The sequence below is a fragment of the Equus przewalskii genome, chromosome 18, assembly GCF_037783145.1.
Source record: "Equus przewalskii isolate Varuska chromosome 18, EquPr2, whole genome shotgun sequence".
NCBI lineage: Eukaryota > Metazoa > Chordata > Mammalia > Perissodactyla > Equidae > Equus > Equus przewalskii.
The window spans coordinates 14,520,782-14,542,305 of record NC_091848.1 but is presented as its reverse complement, the minus strand read 5'-3'; the positions used below and the strand labels follow the sequence as shown (position 1 = coordinate 14,542,305).

The following is a 21,524-nucleotide window of genomic DNA, read 5'->3' as shown; positions in this document are numbered from 1 at the left end:
TTATTTATGACTAACCACTGCATACTTTAAGAAAACTTGACACAAAAGAATTATTGGAAAAAATTACTGACATCCATAGTGCTATGCTTCGTGGCTCCTGCTTTTTCACAGATATACAGTACTACAGAAAGCAATGACTCTGGAACACATACTTTCAGAAACTTACCTACCACTTCCAAATATAAATATAAACGCAGCATCAAACTCAGTCCGCTCTAAGAGCATCTACTGAGGATCCTTCCCTCTTTAAAGTCACTATAAAAAATGGTGCTATTTTTGCATGAATAAAGCTACTATTACTAGGGCATTTCTCTAACAGCAGTTTCTGTCACACATTTTCATTTTTAATATCTATGTTCAAATTCTATGCTTACATAATTTTCTTGTAAGAAATAACATCTCAGATTTCTTAAGAACACTGGAACAGAGATCACTTTGCAACCAAACTCTTACCTGAATGATTGTGGCCAATATATTTACATAATTACTTTCAGTCTGATAGAGCTCTTTTGCAACTTGCCACCTGGCTGACTGCTTTGAGGGAACTGGAGTGGAATTTTTAGAAGACTTAGTACAGGACTTTGGGGTTTCTAAAAGGTAAAAAGAAGGAAAGATTTAAAACGGAAGCCAGATATAAGTACCAAACACTGTACAGATTTAACAGAAAGAAAGAGAAGGATACCTACTCTCATAAATATACCACCATACAGATTTTCATTAAAGTATAATTTCCTTACAGGATAAGGCCAGAAAAAAATAATGGTCAAAAATACCAATGACTCCAAATTCACATTCTACTGAACAAATGGCCCGAACTCTTCAAAAATGGCAAGGTCATTAAAGACAAAGAATGATCAAGACACTGATCCAGGTTAGAAGAGACTAGGGAGAGATAACAATATGTGATCCTGAATTGTATCCTAAACCAGAAAAAAATACTATTTTCTTTTGCTGAAAAAGACATTAGGGCATGGGGCCAGCCCAGTAGCACAGCGGTTAAGTTCATGTGCTCTGCTTTGGCGGCCCGGGGCTGGCTGGTTCAGATCCTGGGTGTGGACCTATGCACCGCTTGTCAAGCCATGCTGTGGCAAGCATCTCACATATAAAATAGAGGAAGATGGGCACAAATGTTAGCTCAGGGCCAGTCTTCCTCAGCAAAAAGAGGACTGGCAGATGTTAGCTCAGGACTAATCTTTCTCAAAAGAAAAAAAAGACATTAGGGCATTAATGAAACAACTGGTAAAATTTGAAGGTCTATAGAGTAGATCATAGTATTAATGTTAATTTCCTAATTACAATACTTGTACCGTAGTTACCTAAGAAACATCCTCAAATTTTGCGAAATATAAATTTAAGTATTTAGAGGGAAAGGCATATCATCTGCAACTTACTCTCAAACACCACAGATATAAAAACTACGTGTGTGTGTGTAGAAAAAAAGAGAGAACGAATGCTAAAGCAAATAGCAGATTATTTCCATTTGGGAAATCTGAGTACAGGAATCCTTATACTATTTTTGCAACCTGAAATGTTTTCAAAATAAAAAGCTTAAATAATAAAATAGAAAGCAACATATAAAAATATTTAAGTTGAAAAAGGAGGAAAAGGTTGTGATGATTACACAAATAGAATAATGAAAAACTTTTCGTGTATATACAGAGAAAGCCTCCCTCAAAAATCTCCAACATCAATTGCAAGTTCTTTGTTAGTTCAAAGTATCTTATAAAATAAAACATCCAGTCCAGGGGCCAGCCCCGTGGCCTAGTGGTTAAGTTCAGTGTGTTTCGCTTCAGCAGCCTGGGTTCCCAGGTTTGGATCCCAGGCACAGACTTACACCACGTGTCAGCCATGCTGTGGCGGTGATCCACATATAAAAAAACAGAGGAAGACTGGCACAGATGCTAGCTAAGGGCTAACCATCCTCAAGCAAAAAAAGAAGATTGGCAACAGATGTTAGTTCAGGGCTAATCTTCCTCAGCAAAAAAACAAAAACAATTTTTTTTAAAAAAATCCAGTCCAACCCAAAGTGGAAGGAGGATGCATTAGTATATTTTATATGCATTTTAAGAAAAATTTTTTAAAAAATGAAATTTCATATAATCTTAAAATACATTTTCTTACTATTAATATGGTTACAATATTTCAACGCTATTACAGAAACTCCTAATAGAAAGCTTTTCAATAGGAAAAGGAATGAAGGCAATAGAGTCTCAGCATACCAATTTTACTCAATGGTAACTTTAAGCACTACTAAAACCAGCATGTGTACTATGGAGTTTTGAAGGCTTTTTAAAGATAACTGACTCCAAAGAATTTCCCACTTGTCATACATAATCCAGGCTATTCTCACCAGACCCAGGAGCCTCGACCATTACAGGATGCTTCAAGGGGAAAAAACTGACATATGCTGATACAAATTTAATTATTGTCTGTAGGCAGTGATCTACAGACTGGGGATTCTACTACATAGAGTACCTGGTACATTAGTATAGTTGTCATGTCTGTTTTCTTAGTGGTTCATTTTTCTTCTCTTGTCCACTAAACTGCATATTCAGGTTTCAGTCCTTTATGATCAGCTCCTACCACTCCTAGTCCCTTGAGTCCACCATGATTATAGAACCAGTAAATTCTCAGGTCTCTGTATCTAACCATATTCCCCTGCCCAAGAACCTGGTTCCACTTTTCCAAATGCCTACAGGACATTTCCATCTCAATTTAACCTAGATTTTCCCTAAAACTTCACTATATTCCTCCAAAACATAAACGTCCTATTTTTGCCAAGGTAACATTTCTTCCATTTAATACTTTGCCGTCATCTCCTCTTATTCCCTTCCTATCACTCCATTCTATCAATATTTCCCCAGCATTTCTTATTTCTTTCCAACCATCACCAACCCTAGGTTCAGGGCCTTATCACTTCATGGCTCAGCTATCTCTAAACTGCCTTCCTCCTAATCATTCTTCAGAATAATCCACTACAAACTATATATTCAATCAATTACTCTGCTGCTTAAGAGTTTCTAAAGTTCTTTGTTGATGAAAATACACAGTTCAGATATATCTGTCTGATTTCAAAGTCCCCTAATATTAGGCTCAATTAACTTTCTAATTTAACTATTACTCTTCCATATTCCAAGAAAACTGACCTGTTCACTATTTCCTAGAAATTCAATTTATATACTGTTATCTCTATTCCTGCTCCTCATATATTCTCAAATCCACCTTAGTTTCCTGGGCCTACCTTAAATTGACTTTCAATTCCTTCCATGAATATTTAGTGGGTACCTACACTAGGCACTGGGAATAAAGCAGAGGATAAGATAGGCAAGGTTCTTGTTCTCTTAAAGCTTACATTCTGGTGAAGCAAATAAAATAATAAAGAAATAAACAAAAAACATAATTCCTAACAGTGATTACTAGTGAAGACAACCAGGTAATGAGTTAGTCAGAAGCAGTGGTAGAACAGGGACTTAACTTTATAGAGAACCTAGTAAGATTTCTTTAAGGCAGAGAGAGCAAGTATAAAGTTCCTGAGGTATGGATGTAGTAGAAATATTTGAACAATCAGAAAGATAGTGCGACTGAGGCTTAGAGAACATTATTGGAGAGTAGGATACCACAAAAGCTTAGAGGTAGGTGAGAAAGGATTACATACTTGAAAGCTATAGTAATACAAAGCTACCGAATGACGTTAAGCAGAGGAGTGGCATGATCTAATTTATATACTTTTAGAGACCTAAGTGCTGCACGTAGAAAGGCAAATATGGATATAAAAAGACCACTTAGAATAACACTGCAATCTCTAAGAGAGATCTTTTTTATAGAAAAGGCTGATTAAAGGGTGACAAAGGAATAGAGCTAAGAGTGGTAGACAGAACCAGGAGTTCTAATTTGATTATGTTAAGTTTGAGATGTGTATTAGACATGAACAAGGCTGGTATCGAGCAGGCAGTTAGACAGAGAAGACAAATTTGGAAGTCATCAGCATTAAAAGATTTTTGAAGCCATAGAATTAAATGAGATCATTTAGGGAGAATACAATAGAGAATAACTTAGGAATAACATTAAACATGTAGAGGTGGAGAGAGAAGTTAGGCAAAGAAGAATGAGAAATGAGTGATGTACACACAAGCCAAGAGAAAAAAATGCATCCAGGAAGGAGGAGCTGTTCATGTGTTGAATGCTACTGATTGCCTAAAAACTGTCAGTCTCCCCAGCAAGAGCAATTTCACATAGTAGGGACTGAAGTTCAATTGGAATGGGTTGAAAACAGAATGAAAAAGCAAGGAATTGAGATGATGGATCAAGGTAATTTTCTGAAGAATACTCATGTGAAATGGAAGAGGGAAATGGGATAGTAAATGGAGAGGGTCATGGGGTCAAGGGGGAGGTTTTGATTGTTTCTTAAATCTAGAAAACACAACATATTTATGTACAGAAAAAAAACAAAAATAGAGGGAAAAATGGATGATCAAGAGAGAAGAGTTAATTGTACGAGCCTTCCTGTATCAGTTGAGGACAAATTGAACTCACCCTCCCCTGACTTCATTGTACCTATTTTCTCCATAAAGCATGTGACATCCTATGTGACTTTTTTTTAGCTAGTGTTAAGAATCTGCTCTTTGAACAGCTCTATCACTTTCTAGCTGTGTGACCCTAGACAAGTGACTTCTCTATCCTCAGTCTAGTCATTTGTAAAATAGGGGTAATGAAAAAAGTTATAAATACTCAAAATATTAAGAACTTAGCATATACTAAAGACCATTAAATGGAAGCATTTTCATGTGCCTTTTCTCCTCTAGAAGAAAGGTAGTTAAAAGCAGAGCCTTTCATATTTACTATAGTAGGGATCTATCAATATTCTATTAATCATACCATTCCACTAAATTGTAAAGATGAATTTTTAAAAATGTGAATTACCTCCATAGTTAATGCTAGACTCTGGTGTATTGGAGATATCTAGGAGTGATCCTATAGAAAGGGAATGTTCAGCAGACGGACGCTTACGGGGAGGGAAAGGTGACATGTCTGTCTCTCTCGAAAGCTGAGCAAGTGTCTCTTTTAAACGACGTCTTTTGCGATTGCTGTTTGGTGTATTTAGAGAAAGCAGTGACACTGATTTCTTGAGCTCAGGTGTATTAGCCTGCAATGAAAAGCACAAAAGCTCAATTTTACTTCCATGGCTCTTTACTGAGACAGAAACAAAAGAAAAATATATTTATGAGTCTGACAAAATCTGGATTTTGCACAATAATTCTACAACTATACACTCTGCCAGGTAATTCAGAAGCCTCATAAAACATGATAGTCAAGGGACCAATGTAATTGTCTAAGCCCCAGCACCTCACTCCTTTTCTTCATAGCACTCTCACCAGTACACATTCATCTGTAAGCTGGCCTACTGTCTACTGCCCCATTAGGTCATAAACTCCAGGAGGGCAGGGACCACTCGTATTTTGTTCACTGTATCCCTAGCATTCAGCACAGTACCTGGACATAACACTCGCCAATATTCGTCAAATAATGCTTGATTTTAAGAGGTCTCTCCCATAACCTAAAGCATTTTTTTAAACTTTATATTAAGAACCTTACACTGAGAACAGAAGAGTCAGAAGAGAACACAATATAGTACCTATTTAGATTTTATAGAAACATACTAAATCCACACCTCATCTTCAACATTCCATTCAAAAGTAAATTTCCCCTAAAGCCTGCTTCTATACCTTTATGCCACATTGTGGTGAATAATACTACTCTTCACCAAGACTCAGCATGAAGACTGGATTTTTCTTGCCTACATTCTACTACTAGTCATTTTTTTAATGACATCTCTCCCCTTAATATTCTTCAATGACTCCCAATACTTATATGATAAAATCCAAACTCTTCAACACATTAAAAACTTCTTGGTTCTGCCTACCTAGTTAGCTTCATCTGTTGGCCTTCTTTCCCATACTCTTTTCTAAAGCTGTACTAAACTACTTGCCATTTTATTGTACTTTCAAGCTTTCGTAGCCTCCCCCACCTGCTGTCTAACTTGAATTTCCTTACCAGCTTAGCCTAATAAGTTGGCTCAACATTTATCTGCTCTTTTGAACCCTGCCTGAGTCTCTCAGAGTGAGGCTAGTTAGAATACTAGCACATACTGATCACAGTAAATATCATTCTGCACTGTACCTGTTTGTATATCTACTTAGAACCCTTAAGGTTCTAAGTTTCTGAAGATAGGGATGTTATTGCTCATAACGGTATCACCAAGAATTAGCACAGAATTAACATATATTAGAGTAAAGTAATGTCCATTACACTGAATAGTTTCACTTAAATCTACATAGCCTAAGACTATTATTCAATATCCAATTGTTTATTCTGAAACTCCTAAAGATGATATAAAAGCTGACCGTATGCTAATTATACCATGCTCATTTGGGATGGACCATCATCTTTATACAATCAAGGTCACAGGACAAATGACTAAGGGACAAAAAAAGCATACCTTTTCATATAAATACATAGTTTCTCCAGCTCGGGCATCCATTTGAATGCTTCCCCAGAACCACTAGGTGAGAGAAAGAACATTTTAATTAAGAATTTAGTTTCTCAGAAAGGCTACTAGTAATATTTTTTAAAAAGCAATCTCATTCTAGAATTACTTGCCTCTTGCTTCACAACATAAAGCTTCTTCGAAGGTTCAAATGGAAGTTCTTTTACTATATTCTCTTCAACTACAAGGTGAGTGCATCTTTCATCTCCAACTGGTAAATAGTTACCTCCTAAAAAAGGAATGCATACAAGCATAAAGAAGCCAAACTATCTCCAAACCCAAATTTTTAAAGAGGCATATTCACCAGGAAGTGATTAAGCCGAAGTTGGAAATAAAATACATATAACTTTTAAATTATGCTAAATTCTACCTTGCATTTCAGTCATTTCTTCCATATTGGTTTTCTCTTCATCTGAAAATCCCAGGAAACTTAAAATGCAATCTTGAAATGGAGGAACTTTAAAATCATTTCTAAAGTCATCAACTGATGCACAAAAATCCCTAAAAACAAAATACACTCTTCTAAAACCAGCTTAACTTAAATTCCAAACTAGGTATATCCATGTATAAATCTACAGTAATTCTCAAGGCTTTATCATAATCTATTTATTGAAAATATTTTGCATCTGGTCCTGAAATGCTCACAAAAACTTCAGTTTAAAAAATACCACTGTGTCCTCAGTCATCCCAGAAGAAACTTCTGACAAAATCTGATCATGGGTAATCTTTACAAGATGCAAACCTCTGCTCTGTACATGAACTTTTATGTCTTCCAGACGTTCTATAGTTTCGTGAAATCTTAACTAATGATGAAGTACGACAGCAAGGAATTATGAGGTTGGAAAGCTTAACGAGGTTATAAATTGCAACCACCACTTAAAATGTAACCAAACAAAATAAGACAAAAATACAACACAATCTAAACATCCAGATGCATTAAGCTATTAACTAATAATTTTAGAATGTTTGTGATAATCAAAATTATTTCACAAGGTGAAGTCCAAAGATAACACAGGTGTTTTTCAATTTTCATAATTTTTTTATAACTTTGCTCATCTTAGACTTTATTCCCTAAGCTATGCAAAAACTAAATTCATTTTTGCTATACTATCTACGAATTTAGGGTTTTGGGTAATTGAGTTTACCTTTATAAGATAGTACGTTTTTTTCACATAATGAACTACAGAATTTCTAAACACTTACTGTTCATTCCGCCTTTCCCAAGCCTTATAAATCCATTCTGGCTTCATAATTGGAGTACCCAAGCTCACAGCAATCTAAAAATGCAAACATTAATTATAATGAATTTTTACCTTAAATAACTATATTCATAGAAATTCTAAGCAATGATACACATACTTTTTTTGCACAGTTTTAGATCATTGTTCATCTGCTTTGTAACAAAATTAAAGAAAAATTAACACAAAAAACTGTCTTTCAATCATACAGCTTAGGTTAAAATACTTTAAAACAAGTTCCATGATGTCAAAACCATTTCCTTATTTTATTTTAAATAAATTTATCTCTGAAGTTAAGTTCATCTTTATTATATTTCTATTTCTCCTTTCTTCATGTTTACTTCCTTAGAAGCACTGACCCCTAAGACAGTACTACAGAAGAAAACATCTGATTAAGTTACATTTAGTTATAAATTGGAGAGTATACCTCCCAGGAATTCAAGATTACCCTAAAATTACCATTTGCACATAAATACACTGACAGAGAGTGAGAACAAAGTGATAAACTCTTTTAAGATATTCAAGTGCAATCTTAAACTAAGATTTTAACCCTAATAAAAGTACTTTTCTCCTGTTCTAATTTTCACAAGTTAAATCTTAGAATTGTTTTATAAGAACATTGCTCTGTTTTTATAAAGACCACTTAGACAAGAGTGAAATACTTACTCTCGTCACTTTCTGACCTCCTCATTCACAATGCTCACAGTAATATTATTCATCTGTCTGAAATGTTATCCATCTACCATCCTCCACAGTCCTACTCATCTTTCAAGACCTAACTCAAGATCCATTGCTTCCTTAAAACCTACGGGACCATAATCCTATGAATTAAAATTTGCGCTAAATATACATACAGCAAAAATTGAATTTCTGATCATTAATAACTTGTGGGAGAAATAGATGAGAGTGCTATTAATAAATCCATCCCAAATAATGGTATATTGAAATACAAAAAACAACCAAGTTTACATACCCTGAATTTTTCACCTTGCGTACAATTTGCCACCAAATGTGTAACTTTTGAATTGCAATCTTTTCGAATAACTCCACCCATGTGATGGACCAATGTCACTAATCTGACCTCAAAAGAAAAATTAAGCAATATTGTCTTTATGATTAATTTGAAGAAAATTTTAAACGATGTTTACAATTCATTTAGCATTTACTGAATACTTTCCATTCATAAGAGTACATATAAGAATTTTTATAGAGATATAAATTTTATGTCAAAAAATTAAAAATTCATTTGCCTTACTGGCACAGGCAAAATTATACATAGCAATAAGCTAGTAAAGATGATCACACAAAAAAAGTTAATTAAACTAGCTTTCATATAACTTATTATTTTCTTAACATCAAGTTACATGACACTAAGATGCTTCCCACAAAATTAGAGTAATATCCCCTTAGCTCTAACATAGAAAATTTTATGAATCAGAAAAAGTTTCCATGAATTCTCTAGGGTAATGAGAATACTTTAAGAATGGACTTGCATAACAAAAAATTGCAATGTGTAAATAAAAATTTCAAATAATGTGGTTGATGTGGTACATAACAAAAAGATAGTTTAAACAGATGACATAGTTATGAAATTTTGCTGTTAATTTATAGGCCAGCCATCCTAGACAAAACACTTGTGTCTTTACAAGGCTCTTCAGAATGTTTCTTGGTAACATTTAAAACTTGATATATTCATAGTAATTTCTCCTTCAAGATTTTTTAAATAAAACCATAATACAACTACCAAAAAGATGCCACTTAAATTGATTTTGCTGTAGAAAATTATTCTTTGAATAGAATGTTTTAAGATACTTACTAGTTCTTCTTTCTTCCTGAATCCAGTAAAGCAAAGTGTGAGATTCATCATGCTTGTACAATAGAGTGGGCGACATGAAAATGGCAAGGGCTGAGGATACAACAATTTTAAATGTGTGAGCTTTCTTTATAGTAGAAAATAGAACACATCTTTCTCAAGTTAAATATATTTCCCCCTCTTGCCAATCAAAAAATTACTTGCATTTTTCAATATGCAACAAAAAAACAGAGTGCAAGTTTCACAATAAAAGATTTTCACATGATTCCCAAATCATAGTTGATACATATAATCTAAACACACCTTATTATTGGCAAATAAAACAAATTTTTTTTAAAGATTGGTACCGAGGTAATATCTGTTGCCAATCTCTTTTTTTTTTCCCCTTTCTTCTCCCCAAAGCCCCGCAGTACATAGCTGCACATTCTAGTTGTGAGTGCCTCTGGCTGTACTATGTGGGACGCCACCCCAGCACAGCCCAACAAGCAGTGCCATGCCCACACCCAGGATCGGAACAGGCAAAACCCTGGGCCACTCAGCCACGGGGCCGGCCCCTAAACATAAAATATTTCTATCCAAACCTTTAGCAGGAGAGAAATAATAAAAATCAGAGCAGAAATAAATGCTATTGAAAGGAAAAAGGTGGCAGAAAGGATCAATGAAACAAAGAGCGAGTTCTTTGAGAAGATAAGTAAAATTGACAAACCCCTAGCCAGACTTGCAAAGAAAAAAAGGGAGAAAGCTCAAATAAACAAAATCAGAAATGAAAGAGGAGAAATAACAACAGACTCTGCAGAAATACAACGGATTATAAGAGAATACTAGGAAAAATTATATGCCAACAAAATGGATAACCTAGAGGAAATGGATAAATTCTTGGACTCCTACAATCTCCCAAAGCTCACTCAAGAAGAAGCAGACAATCTGAACAGACCAATCACAAGGAAAGAGATTGAAACAGCAATCAAAAACATCCCAAAGATTAAAACCCCAGGACCAGATGGCTTTCCTGGGGAATTCTACCAAACTTTCAGAGAGGATTTAATACCTATCCTTTTCAAGCTATTCCAAAAAATTAGGGAGGATGGAACACTTCCTAACACATTCTACAAGGCCAACAGCATGCTGATACCAAAGCCTGACAAGGACACCACGAAAAAAGAGAACTACAGGCCAATATCGCTGATGAACATAGATGCAAAGATTCTAAACAAAATTTTGGCAACCAGAATTCAGCAATTCATCAATAGGATCATACATCATGATCAGGTGGGATTCATACCAGGGACACAGGGATGGTTCAACATCCACAAATCAATCAACGTGATACACCACATCAACAAACTGAGGAATAAAAACCATATGATCATCTCAATAGATGCAGAGAGAGCATTTGACAAGATCCAACAGCCATTTATGATAAAAACTCTGAACAAAATGGGCACAGAACGGAACTACCTCAACATAATAAAGGCCATATATGACAAGCCCACAGCCAACATCATACTCAATGGGCAAAAACTGAGCGCCATCCCCCTGAAAACAGGAACGAGACAAGGATGCCCTCTATCACCACTCTTATTTAACATAGTACTGGAGGTCCTGGACAGAGCAATCAGGCAAGAAAAAGGAATAAAAGGAATCCAAATAGGGAGGGAAGAAGTGAAACTCTTGCTGTTTGCAGACGACATGATCTTATATATAGAAAACCCCAAAGAATCCATTGGAAAACTCTTAGAAGTAATCAACAACTACAGCAAAGTTGCAGGCTATAAAATAAATTTGCATAAATCAGTAGCATTTCTATATTCTAATAATGAACTAACAGAAAAAGAACTCAAGAACACAATACCATTCACAATCGCAACAAAAAGAATAAAATGCCTCGGGGTAAATTTAACTAAGGAAGTGAAGGACCTATACAATGAAAATTACAAGGCCTTTCTGAGAGAACTGGATGACGACATAAGGAGGTGGAAAGACATTCCACGTACGTGGATTGGAAAAATAAACATAGTTAAAAATGTCCATTCTACCTAAAGAAATCTACAGGGGCTGGACCCGTGGCTGAGTGGTTAAGTTCGCGCGCTCCGCTGCAGGCAGCCCAGTGTTTCGTTGGTTCGAATCCTGGGCGCGGACAAGGCACTGCTCATCAAACCACACTGAGGCAGCGTCCCACATGCCACAACTAGAAGGACCCACAACGAAGAATATACAACTATGAACCGGGGTGCTTTGGGGAGAAAAGAGGGAAAAAATATAAAAAAATCTTAAAAAAAGAAAAAAAAGAAATCTACAGATTCAACGCTATCCCAATCAGAATCCCAATGACATTCTTTACAGAATTAGAACAAAGACTCTTAAAATCCATATGGGGCAACAAAAGACCCCGAATTGCTAAAGCAATCCTCAGAAAAAAGAACAAAACGGGAGGAATCACAATCCCTGACCTCAAAACATACTACAAAGCTACAGTAATCAAAACAGCTCAGTATGGATACAAAAACAGGTGCACAGATCAATGGAACAGAATTGAAAGCCCAGAAATAAAACCACACGTCTATGGACAGCTAATCTTCGACAAAGGAGCTGAGGGCACACAATGGAGAAAAGAAACTCTTTTCAACAAACGGTGCTGGGAAAACTGAAAAGCCACATGGAAAAGAATGAAAATTGACCATTCCTTCTCACCTTTCACCAAAATAAACTCAAAATGGATCAAAGACCTAAGGTGAGACCTGAAACTATAAGGCTTCTAGAAGAAAATGCAGGCACTACACTCTTTGACACCAGTATTAAAAGGATCCTTTCAGACACCATGTCTTCTCAGAGAAGGGAAACAATAGAAAGAATAAACAAATGGGACTTCATCAGACTAAAGAGCTTCTTCAAGGCAAATGAAAACAGGATTGAAACAAAAAAACAACCCACTACCTGGGAAAAAATATTTGCAAGTCATACATCCAACAAAGGCTTAATATCCATAATATATAAAGAACTCACACAACTCAACAACAAAAAATCAAACAACCTGATCAAAAAATGGGCTGGAGACAGGAACAAACATTTCTCCAAAGAAGATACACGGATGGCCAATAGGCACATGAAAAGATGCTCATCCTCGCTGATCATCAGGGAAATGCAAATCAAAACTACACTAAGATATCACCTTACACCCATTAGAATGACAAAAATATCTAAAACTAATAGTAACAAACGTTGGAGAGGTTGTGGACAAAAAGGAACCCTCATACACTACTGGTGGGAATGCAAACTGGTGCAGCTACTATGGAAAACAGTATGGAGATTCCTCAAAAAATTAAAAATAGAACTACCATACGACCCAGCTATCCCACTACTGGGTATCTATCCAAAGAGCTTGAAGTCAGCAGTTCCAAAAGTCCTATGCACCCCAATGTGCATTTCAGCATTATTTACAAAAGCCAAGACGTGGAAGCAACCTAAGTGTCCATCAACTGATGACTGGATAAAGAAGATGTGGTATACATATACAATGGAATACTACTCAGCCATAAAAAAGAACAAAATCGTCCTATTTGCAACAACATGGATGGACCTTGAGGGAATTATGTTAAGTGAAATAAGCCAGATAGAGGAGGACAATCTCTGTATGACTCCACTCATATGAGGAATTTAAAAATGTAGACAAAGAGAACAGATTAGTGGCTACCAGGGGAAAGGTGCAGTGGGGGGTGGGCACAAAGGGTGAAGGGGTGCACCTGCAACACGACTGACAAACAATAATGTATAACTGAAATTTCACAAGATTGTAACTTATCATTAATGCAATAAAAATTTTAAAAAAAGAGAGAATTGAAGATTATCATGTCTTTATTATTAGTGTCTACAATAAAAGATGCACAATGACCTAAGCAATTTTAAGTTAATAAGACAAGCTTAAGAATGGGAAAAACATAGCAATAAAACCAAAGAATAGGGACTAAGTCTATTACAACTCTTATATTGAAATGCTATTTAAAAGCAAAAAGCTAAGGGGCTGGCCCAGTGGCGCAGCGGTTAAGTGTGCACATTCCTCTTTGACGGCCTAGGGTTCGCTGGTTCGGATCCTGGATGCGGCCATGGCACCACTTGGCAAGCCATGCTGTGGTACACGTCCCACATATAAAGTAGAGGAAGATGGGCACAGATGTTAGCTCAGGGCTAGTCTTCCTCAGCAAAAATAGGAGGATTGGCAGCAGATGTTAGCTCAGGGCTAATCTTCCTCAAAAAAATAAAAACAAAAAGCTAATGTAATTTCCCTAATTTTAAATCATGCAGCAACTGAGAAAAATGGAAATGCAGTAACTATTCTGTGTAGAGAAAATAAGTTTATGAATGCATTTCTGGAACCCAAATTATTTCTTCCCAAGACACTGTAGGTACTAAGACAATTTACATATACACAAAAACACACACACATATATACACACACACGAATATATAGTTATTATTTAACTTTTAAAGGTCTTAGACTTTCACTACTGAAATTACAATAGAAAGAATTAAATGACTATATTAGAGTAGCCACTACTATGCCAATTCTAAATATTTCATACTCTCAACAATTAATGGAATTTTTTTCCTTATGAATTTTCAAAAATTCATTAATAACAATTTAACCTTGGAAAGTCATTACAAACATATATTCTTTCTTACCTCGCCTTTCTGTGCACAGTTTAATACAACTGGTGGTCCAATAACTCTACAGTCATTCTTGTATAACTCATTAAAGACAGCATCCTGGAAGTTCATGACGATGAATACATTTTCAAATTCTGGAGAATCCAAACTTTCAAATTCTTCCACTGATGCCATCTTTACAAAGGGCACTTTAATTTCCTTGATTTTTTTCATATAGTTATTAGAAATAAAATTTATATGTTATTAAATTAATTCATATAACTCTCCAAAGAAGATCTAAAAAATTCAATACCAACATTTAAGTGTTCTACAAATACAAAGTTTTAAATCATATAATAATGAGCATTTACTTAACAGTCAACAGCCATATTTCTTTATTTGTATTTTTATGTATACATATCTCCATCCACATTAAGATCTTAAATTTTGAAGATTATTATAAAGGCATAAGCTTCTGACATAAGTTGGTAGTCATTATAAATCATCTTGTATGCATATAAAATAAGAATGAAGAATTCTTTTAAGTACATACATTTTGATAATGGAATGCATTAGAAAGATATCCACTACTGCTTTTTATTCTGACCAAGAAATGACGCCATACATATAACTATTCCTGCCCAAATTAACTGTCCTCAGAAAAACAGAAAAAAATACTACGGCACTTAATATCTACAAAAAGGATGTAGATTAACTTAATCATTTCAGTATATATGAGGGAAATAGAAAGATGTGAAATATCTTTGCAGCATGGCAAATGTAGGATATAAAAAGGCAAGTTACTGTTTAACACTTATACTGTAAATCTACAAAAAAAGAAGATATTTAAGTACCTGTATGACTCCTGTGTAAAAAGAACAGAACCATTTAAAAGAAAATTCTGAATGGGGCCAGCAAATGATTTGAGCTTTATTTGCTAGGCTGATGGGATGGGCTGAATCATGTACCCCCAAAATACATGCTGAAGCCCCAACCCCCTGTACCTCAGAATGCAACTGTATTTGGAGATACACCCTTTCAGGTTAATTGAGGTCACATGGATGGACCCTAATCCAATCTGACTCGTGTCCTTATAAGAATAAATCTGGGCACACACAAGAGATACCAGGGATGTGCACACACAGAAGAAAGGCCACCTGCAAGCCAAGGATAGAGTCCTCAAGAGAAACCAAACCTGCCAACACCTTGATCTTAGACTTCTAGCCTCCGGAACTGAAAGAACATACATTTGTTGTTTAAGCCGCCCCAGACTGTGGTATTTTGTTACGGCAGCCCTCACAAACTAATACAGCTGATACAGAGAATCAGGTATATTCATATGCTGAGGCAAATTCCCTGATGATTGTCAATTATTGTGACATAATTTTGAAAATAAAGCAAGCATTTAGAATAAATATAAAATTAATGAGAAAAAGGCTGAAGAGTTTAAAGAAAAGTATCAGATCTTTGTAAATACATGGTATATCATTTAAATTTAACAATGCCAAATTACTTTATAAGGATTTCATTATTTACAATAAGCTATAGTGTGGGGTTTCAGAAAAACCCAAATTTTAAAAATAAATACAAAACAATTTCTATTCATCTAGCTCCATAGTGCACAAAACATGCCGTGTGCCTAATTTAGGGCCAATCACCATAAGTGAAATATAAGAATACAATCAAGGGAAGTGCAGCATGCCGCATGCAATGAAATGCTTGACCTACCATATTAACAATACTTTTTATTAATTTTTCATCCGATTTTCCAGGACAACTTTCTCTTATCTTTATAACAGGGACTTCCATTATTTTAACACTCTGTGGAAAAGAGACTTAAGTATGAGATAAAGAAAACTATAAATTTATTTACACAGTGATGGAAGAAAAATAGCTTTTTAAAAAAAACTAAAAGCTAAAACTCCATACCTTTAAGGCTTTTATAAGTTCTTCTTGTTTTCCAGCCTCTTGAACCAATATCACTCTTGTTTCAATTTGAGGCATTTCTTCTATTAAAATTAAAAATGTTTAAATATCTTTATCAGGTACTAACATCAAAACCAGCAGTTCCTAATCCCTTTTTTGGCTATATCTGGGATGTTTTCCATGTTTGAGATCATAACATTCTCCAAAATTAAAATCACTTAATTCCCAGTTTATTAAAATGAAAGTGGCCATATATCATTTTAGAGGAAGAGAAAACATATTGTAGCAGAGTATACAAACATCAGCACTCCCCCAAACCACACAGAGCAGTCACCACCTTGCACAGTCACCCTCTTCAACAGCGCATGCGACCGTAGGGAAAACCATTCACACAGAGCAGTCACCACCTTGCAGAGTCACCCTCTTCAACAGTGCATGCGACCGTAGGAAAGACCATTCACACAGTGGTGAGGGAAGAAGTGGCTCTTCACCTAACCAGTCATAACTGAACATATTCTAGCCAACTGTGTTGCAGCTAGACTGCTGTCACATACACAAAAAGCAATATCCAACAATAAGGTGCCTTCCCCTCAAAGTGGGGAAGCATTAATCCAAACAATACTCAAACATCTACATAGTGTAAGGAGTTTCTGTCAACAAATATTGACTGAATACCTGTACTCTAGCTTAACAGCTAAATCATAAGAAAGTCACTAGACAGGAAGTTTAGGATTGAAATAGCAATTTGGTGCTTGAAAGCATATAACAGATTTACCTTCAACATATGAAGTAGAGCCAACAAACAAGTTTTCCTTCGAAGTTTCGGTAACCTTAGAATCAAAGATGGAAGAGTCGGCCAAGCTCGTCCTCTCAGTAGAGGACGTTGATCCAGCATTGTCAGCCATTGTTTGTACTTTTCTACGTTGGCTGAAAAAACAAAATTTGAATAAAAATACATGAAACAAATACCATCGTTGGGCAAAAACAAGCATTAGGGGCTCTTCTTTTATACCTAGAATTTATAAAAAGCATCATTACCCATTTTTCTTAAAACTGAACCAAAGAAAATCACTCAACTTCTCTGGGCCTCAGTTTCCTCTTCTGTTAAAATAAAGATAATAATACCTGACTCACAGGAATATCATAAAAACAATTTATCAAAAGTACTCAGAACATTAGGTGACATAGAACGAACACTCAAAACGTACTCATAATTATTCTACCTGTCTCCTCCACATCTTTGCCCTCAGCCAACCTATTTCTCTTCCTATATTCATTTATAATACCACCATCATGCCCTAAAAACTCCCACTCAAAACCCAGATCCATCCTTCCTCTTTCCTCTACCTCATTCACCCTCACCAAAATTCCAATCAATCCCATTTCAAGTATCTCTGAGACCTGGCCCATCTTCTCTAAGCTCAATGCCACAATAGCCACTTGGTCAAATACAACAGCTCCACACAACTTTCTCTGCCACCAGTTTCTTCAGAAGTCACTCTTCACAGGGTCTTCAGGGGTATGGTCCTAAAAACAAACGTGACCATATAACTTCCCTGCTTAGAACTCCCAGGAGCACTCCTCCGTATAATGACCAAGTCCAAATTTACCATCCAGTTTACAATTTGGTCCTAGCCTACCTATTCTGCCCCTCTCCTCTAATTCCTCCAGTCCACAATACTGTATGCTCCAGCCACAATTTTTCAAATACAGATCACAATTTACTCCACACCTACTTGCATTTAATAGTGCTCAATTCTCCACCTAGAATGTCTTTCAACCCCCAACCCACCAGTCTTGACTCATCCTCTGTGGATTTCTCTGATCCTCTCATGTGTAATTGGATTGCTCCCTTATCTGTATTTTCACATTACTTTACAAAAGCCTCTTCTTTAAAAGATTTAACAAAACAATTATGCATGGGTTAGTACCAATAACTCTAGATTGTGAAACAAAATCTTTTTTTTTTTTTTAAAGGTTTCCAGGACTTAAGAGTTGAAAAGTTAAGCAAGAAGGGAATGAAGAAAAAGTTGAATAGACTGCCATCAATTCAAACTGGGGTTTTATATACATTTATTATCTTCAAGTATTGGACAAATATAAAGAGGAGGGCTCATCTTTATCTGGAGGTACATGTCTGATCTAATTTACCCTTTCCAGCTTTTACAGATTAATAAAAAATATAAATAGCTTCCACCAGATTCTTAGCAAAATAATAGTTTAAGTAAACTGTATGCTGTGGAGAAGCATTAAGGCATCATTAGATTATTTCTGGATGGTGATACTAAGTAGTATGAAGATGTACACATTAATAAAATAATAGACCTAAAAGCACAATTGTCAGGTCAGGCGACTCAGCTTCCAGTGTCAGTTCTGCTTGGTTACTTACTAGGGTAACTAACTTACTAGGGTAAGCCTCAGTTTCCACACTGGTGAAAGAGCTAACAGTACAACTCAAATCCAGTAGTTATGAGGAAAATTGAATACATGTCTTCAAATGAGTGACAAGTATCAACTCTCAAATAAAATTCACACTGTGGACATTTCTTAGTGTCTTCCCAAAAATCCATGTCAAGCATTATCCTAAGGCTCTCCAAAAGAGTGCTCCAACAGTTGTTAATAAGAGTCTTTATCTAGAATCAATGATAAATTCCATACAGCTGTTACTTTTTTGTTACGTCTCTTTCACTTAATTGTTTTCAGTAAAAAAGAAAAGACTCTAAACAGGCTTTCATTCAAAGTTCCCTTAAAGAATATTTTTTTAAAAGTCAAGAGATGAACTAACCTGCTTTAAGGAATGGAGGAGAGAGATTTTAATAAGTCAAAAACTCTATGAGTTCACATTTTTCTCCTGTGTCTATTTAAAGACTATCAAAACAGGTAACTAAAAATTAAAGTTGTCTCTGATGGTACTGTGTATGATCAATTCATTGCCGAAACAGCTTTAAAATTTAGGAAAAAGCAGCTGCACGTTAAATTTATGACATAACATCCAACAGTTTGATTGCAAACTGAAATACACTCTTTTTCATTCACGTATTCTGTAAGCTTTTAAAATAAACACAATAGGATTAGTGTTCATAAACCTATACAGCTTATTTCCCATCCAAGAACATATTCCAGGAGCTTCTGACTAAATACACTAACTATAACACAGGCCTCTTTTAATCTCAAAGATAAAAATTGTCATTTAGACAACTATTCACTTTAGGCTTCCTTTTATTCACTTTTTAGGCAATCATTTTCACGGTGGAGGAGCTAAATGCAATACTGGATCTGTTGGTGTTACTGACAATCATGTTATTGTTAACATTATAATTAACAACTAACACATTTAACGCTTAGTAAGTGGCAGATATTGTGCTAAACCTTTCCCTTGTATTTCTTAAATCTTTGCAGCAATCCTATAAGGCAGGTACTATTATCCCCATCTTATAGATAAAGAAACCTAGAACGGAGAGGTTAAGTAACTTCCCCCAAATCGCACAGTGAGTGGTAAAACAGGGATTCACAGCCGGGCTGATTCCAGAGGCTGCGCTTGTAACCACTAATCTGTACCGGGGAGGATGGGGGGGCGGCGTTTTACAGAAAAACCAAACTTCCCACAAAGACGCCAAGCAGAATCCTGGAGCGAAATCACCAAGTACCCGGAGATAAGCGCCCAAAGGCTGCAGCTGCCGGGCCCGGAGCCACAGAGGACAGGGCGGCTTGCCAAGACCCCCTTCCAACTCCCTCCCTGCACCCAGAATCTTCCGGAAATACCTGACCAGGTGAGCGGTGAGGACCGGCTCCCCTCGGCGTCACGAGCAGCGCGGGGAGCGCGGGAGAGTTCACGCAGCCGGGCAGCCGGGGCTAGGGCGCTCCGGGATTCGCGGTCACCGGGGCGGGGCTGTCCGAACAAGCCACGGGGCCCCCTGCTTCGGTGAGCGCTGCCCGGCTCCCACCGCCCCCATCCACCCCCACGGAGTCCTCACCGCTCTTAAAAGACGCCCAGGACGTTCCACCGCTTCAAGCGCCGACTCGTCTCCCGGTCCCCGCCATTCCTCGCCGGTGGCAGCCACCGCAATTCAAAAGTGAGCCGCTCTCTCTAAGAGCCATGCCGATTGGCGCGTGATGTCAACCTCCTTCCCATAGGCTGGAGCCTCCAGAGAGGGCGGTGATTGGCCGCTGCTCTCCGCCCGCCTCCCCGGAGGCGCCGACTGATTGGTCGTGCGTGTGTTTCAAATAAACCCAACGACTCGGACGCCGGGACGCCGGGACGCCGCGAGATTGTAGAGTAGTGCCCGGATGTGACCAGCAGTGGGTGGTGGTGGCCCCTGCTCTGGGAGTAGCAGGTGTGTCTGTGGCTACCGCATGTTTACTCAATAAACATCATCCCGTTTCCTGAAGGCCGTTTGAGTGGATTCTCCTCCCCTCGACTTTTTTCTTAAAGCGGCACCACCCCTTTAAACCTAGTGCCTCCACAGATGCGTTTTTCTGGTTGCTGTGAGCTGTGAGATTTTTCTGCCTGCATCCTTTCTGCTTTAGGAATTTAAAGTTGGGTCAAGGGGTTTTGACTTCGCTGGTTGTGTCGGCTTAGCAGGCTAAGGACGCGGGAACCCGGGTGCTCTCCAGGTCGACTTCCAATTAGTAACCGCTTATTATCCCACCCCCCATCTTTAAATCCTCATGTATGGAAAGCAGTGTGCTCTGGTCTAGGGAACTTCACGGATGATGAGAATAAATTCTTAGGGCATCTCACACTTTTTTTTTTTAAATAGAAGCTTGCATTTGAGCAAATGTAAAAATATGTCATGAGAATCTAGAATTTCCTGGAGCCAAAAGAAATTGCTTCCTGCTGCCCCCCACACACAAACACCCCCTCTGAGATCTTTTACTTTCCCCTAAAGTCTAGGCAAAAGTATATCGTTCTTTCTGTAATTACTATTGCTATTATAAAAGAAATCTTTTATTTACTTTATTTCTCTAAATATAATGCCCTGTAACACAATCTCAAGTAGAACACCCCTCCCCCCGATGGGTTTTGCATAGTTTCCTCCTAATCGCTGATTTAAACAAAAGAAGAAAGGGAATCCGTTGCCAGAAGCTAAATCCCAATAAGAGGAGGAAAACAGACTTCCGAGCATCTCAAAACAGGTTGTGGGGATTTACAATTGTTCCTAATTTTGTCAGGCCACTTTAGAATACCTGAAGAGGTTGTGATCCAATCCACAAAACAAGTAAGCAGTCTGGTAATTACTGATTTCCCTGGATTGAGGAATATTTAGTCTTCTCTGCATTATGATGCCTTGATAACCGTTAGGGCAAAAGAAGAGAAAAACAGTCATTGAAATTGAACTTTGGAATGTGCTTGCGTAAACTA

General features: G+C 36.9%; 1 protein-coding gene across 50 annotated transcripts in view; it reads right to left on the bottom strand.

The window, feature by feature from the left end:
* The window catches only part of ECT2 (epithelial cell transforming 2), a 108,164-nt gene that overhangs the window by 52,005 nt on the left and 34,635 nt on the right, over positions 1–21,524 (bottom strand). For 14 of the 50 annotated variants that reach the window (XR_011529331.1, XR_011529333.1, XR_011529332.1 and 11 more), the window contains 13 exons: positions 21,350–21,449; positions 16,938–17,089; positions 16,166–16,245; positions 15,965–16,057; positions 14,273–14,455; positions 9,599–9,688; positions 8,756–8,863; positions 7,748–7,821; positions 6,915–7,045; positions 6,658–6,773; positions 6,497–6,559; positions 4,921–5,143; positions 454–590 (listed from right to left, as the gene is read on the bottom strand). Coding sequence is in view for 26 of the 50 variants with exons in the window: in XM_070583143.1 (XP_070439244.1) it covers positions 454–590; positions 4,921–5,143; positions 6,497–6,559; positions 6,658–6,773; positions 6,915–7,045; positions 7,748–7,821; positions 8,756–8,863; positions 9,599–9,688; positions 14,273–14,455; positions 15,965–16,057; positions 16,166–16,245; positions 16,938–17,089; positions 21,350–21,441 (1,542 nt within the window). In the remaining 24 variants the exon portion in view is untranslated. Of the gene's footprint in view, positions 1–453; positions 591–4,920; positions 5,144–6,496; positions 6,560–6,657; positions 6,774–6,914; positions 7,046–7,747; positions 7,822–8,755; positions 8,864–9,598; positions 9,689–14,272; positions 14,456–15,964; positions 16,058–16,165; positions 16,246–16,937; positions 17,090–19,924; positions 20,361–21,349; positions 21,450–21,524 lie in introns of those variants that run through there. The other 36 variants (XR_011529340.1, XR_011529341.1, XM_070583150.1 and 33 more) reach the window with 22 other exon arrangements.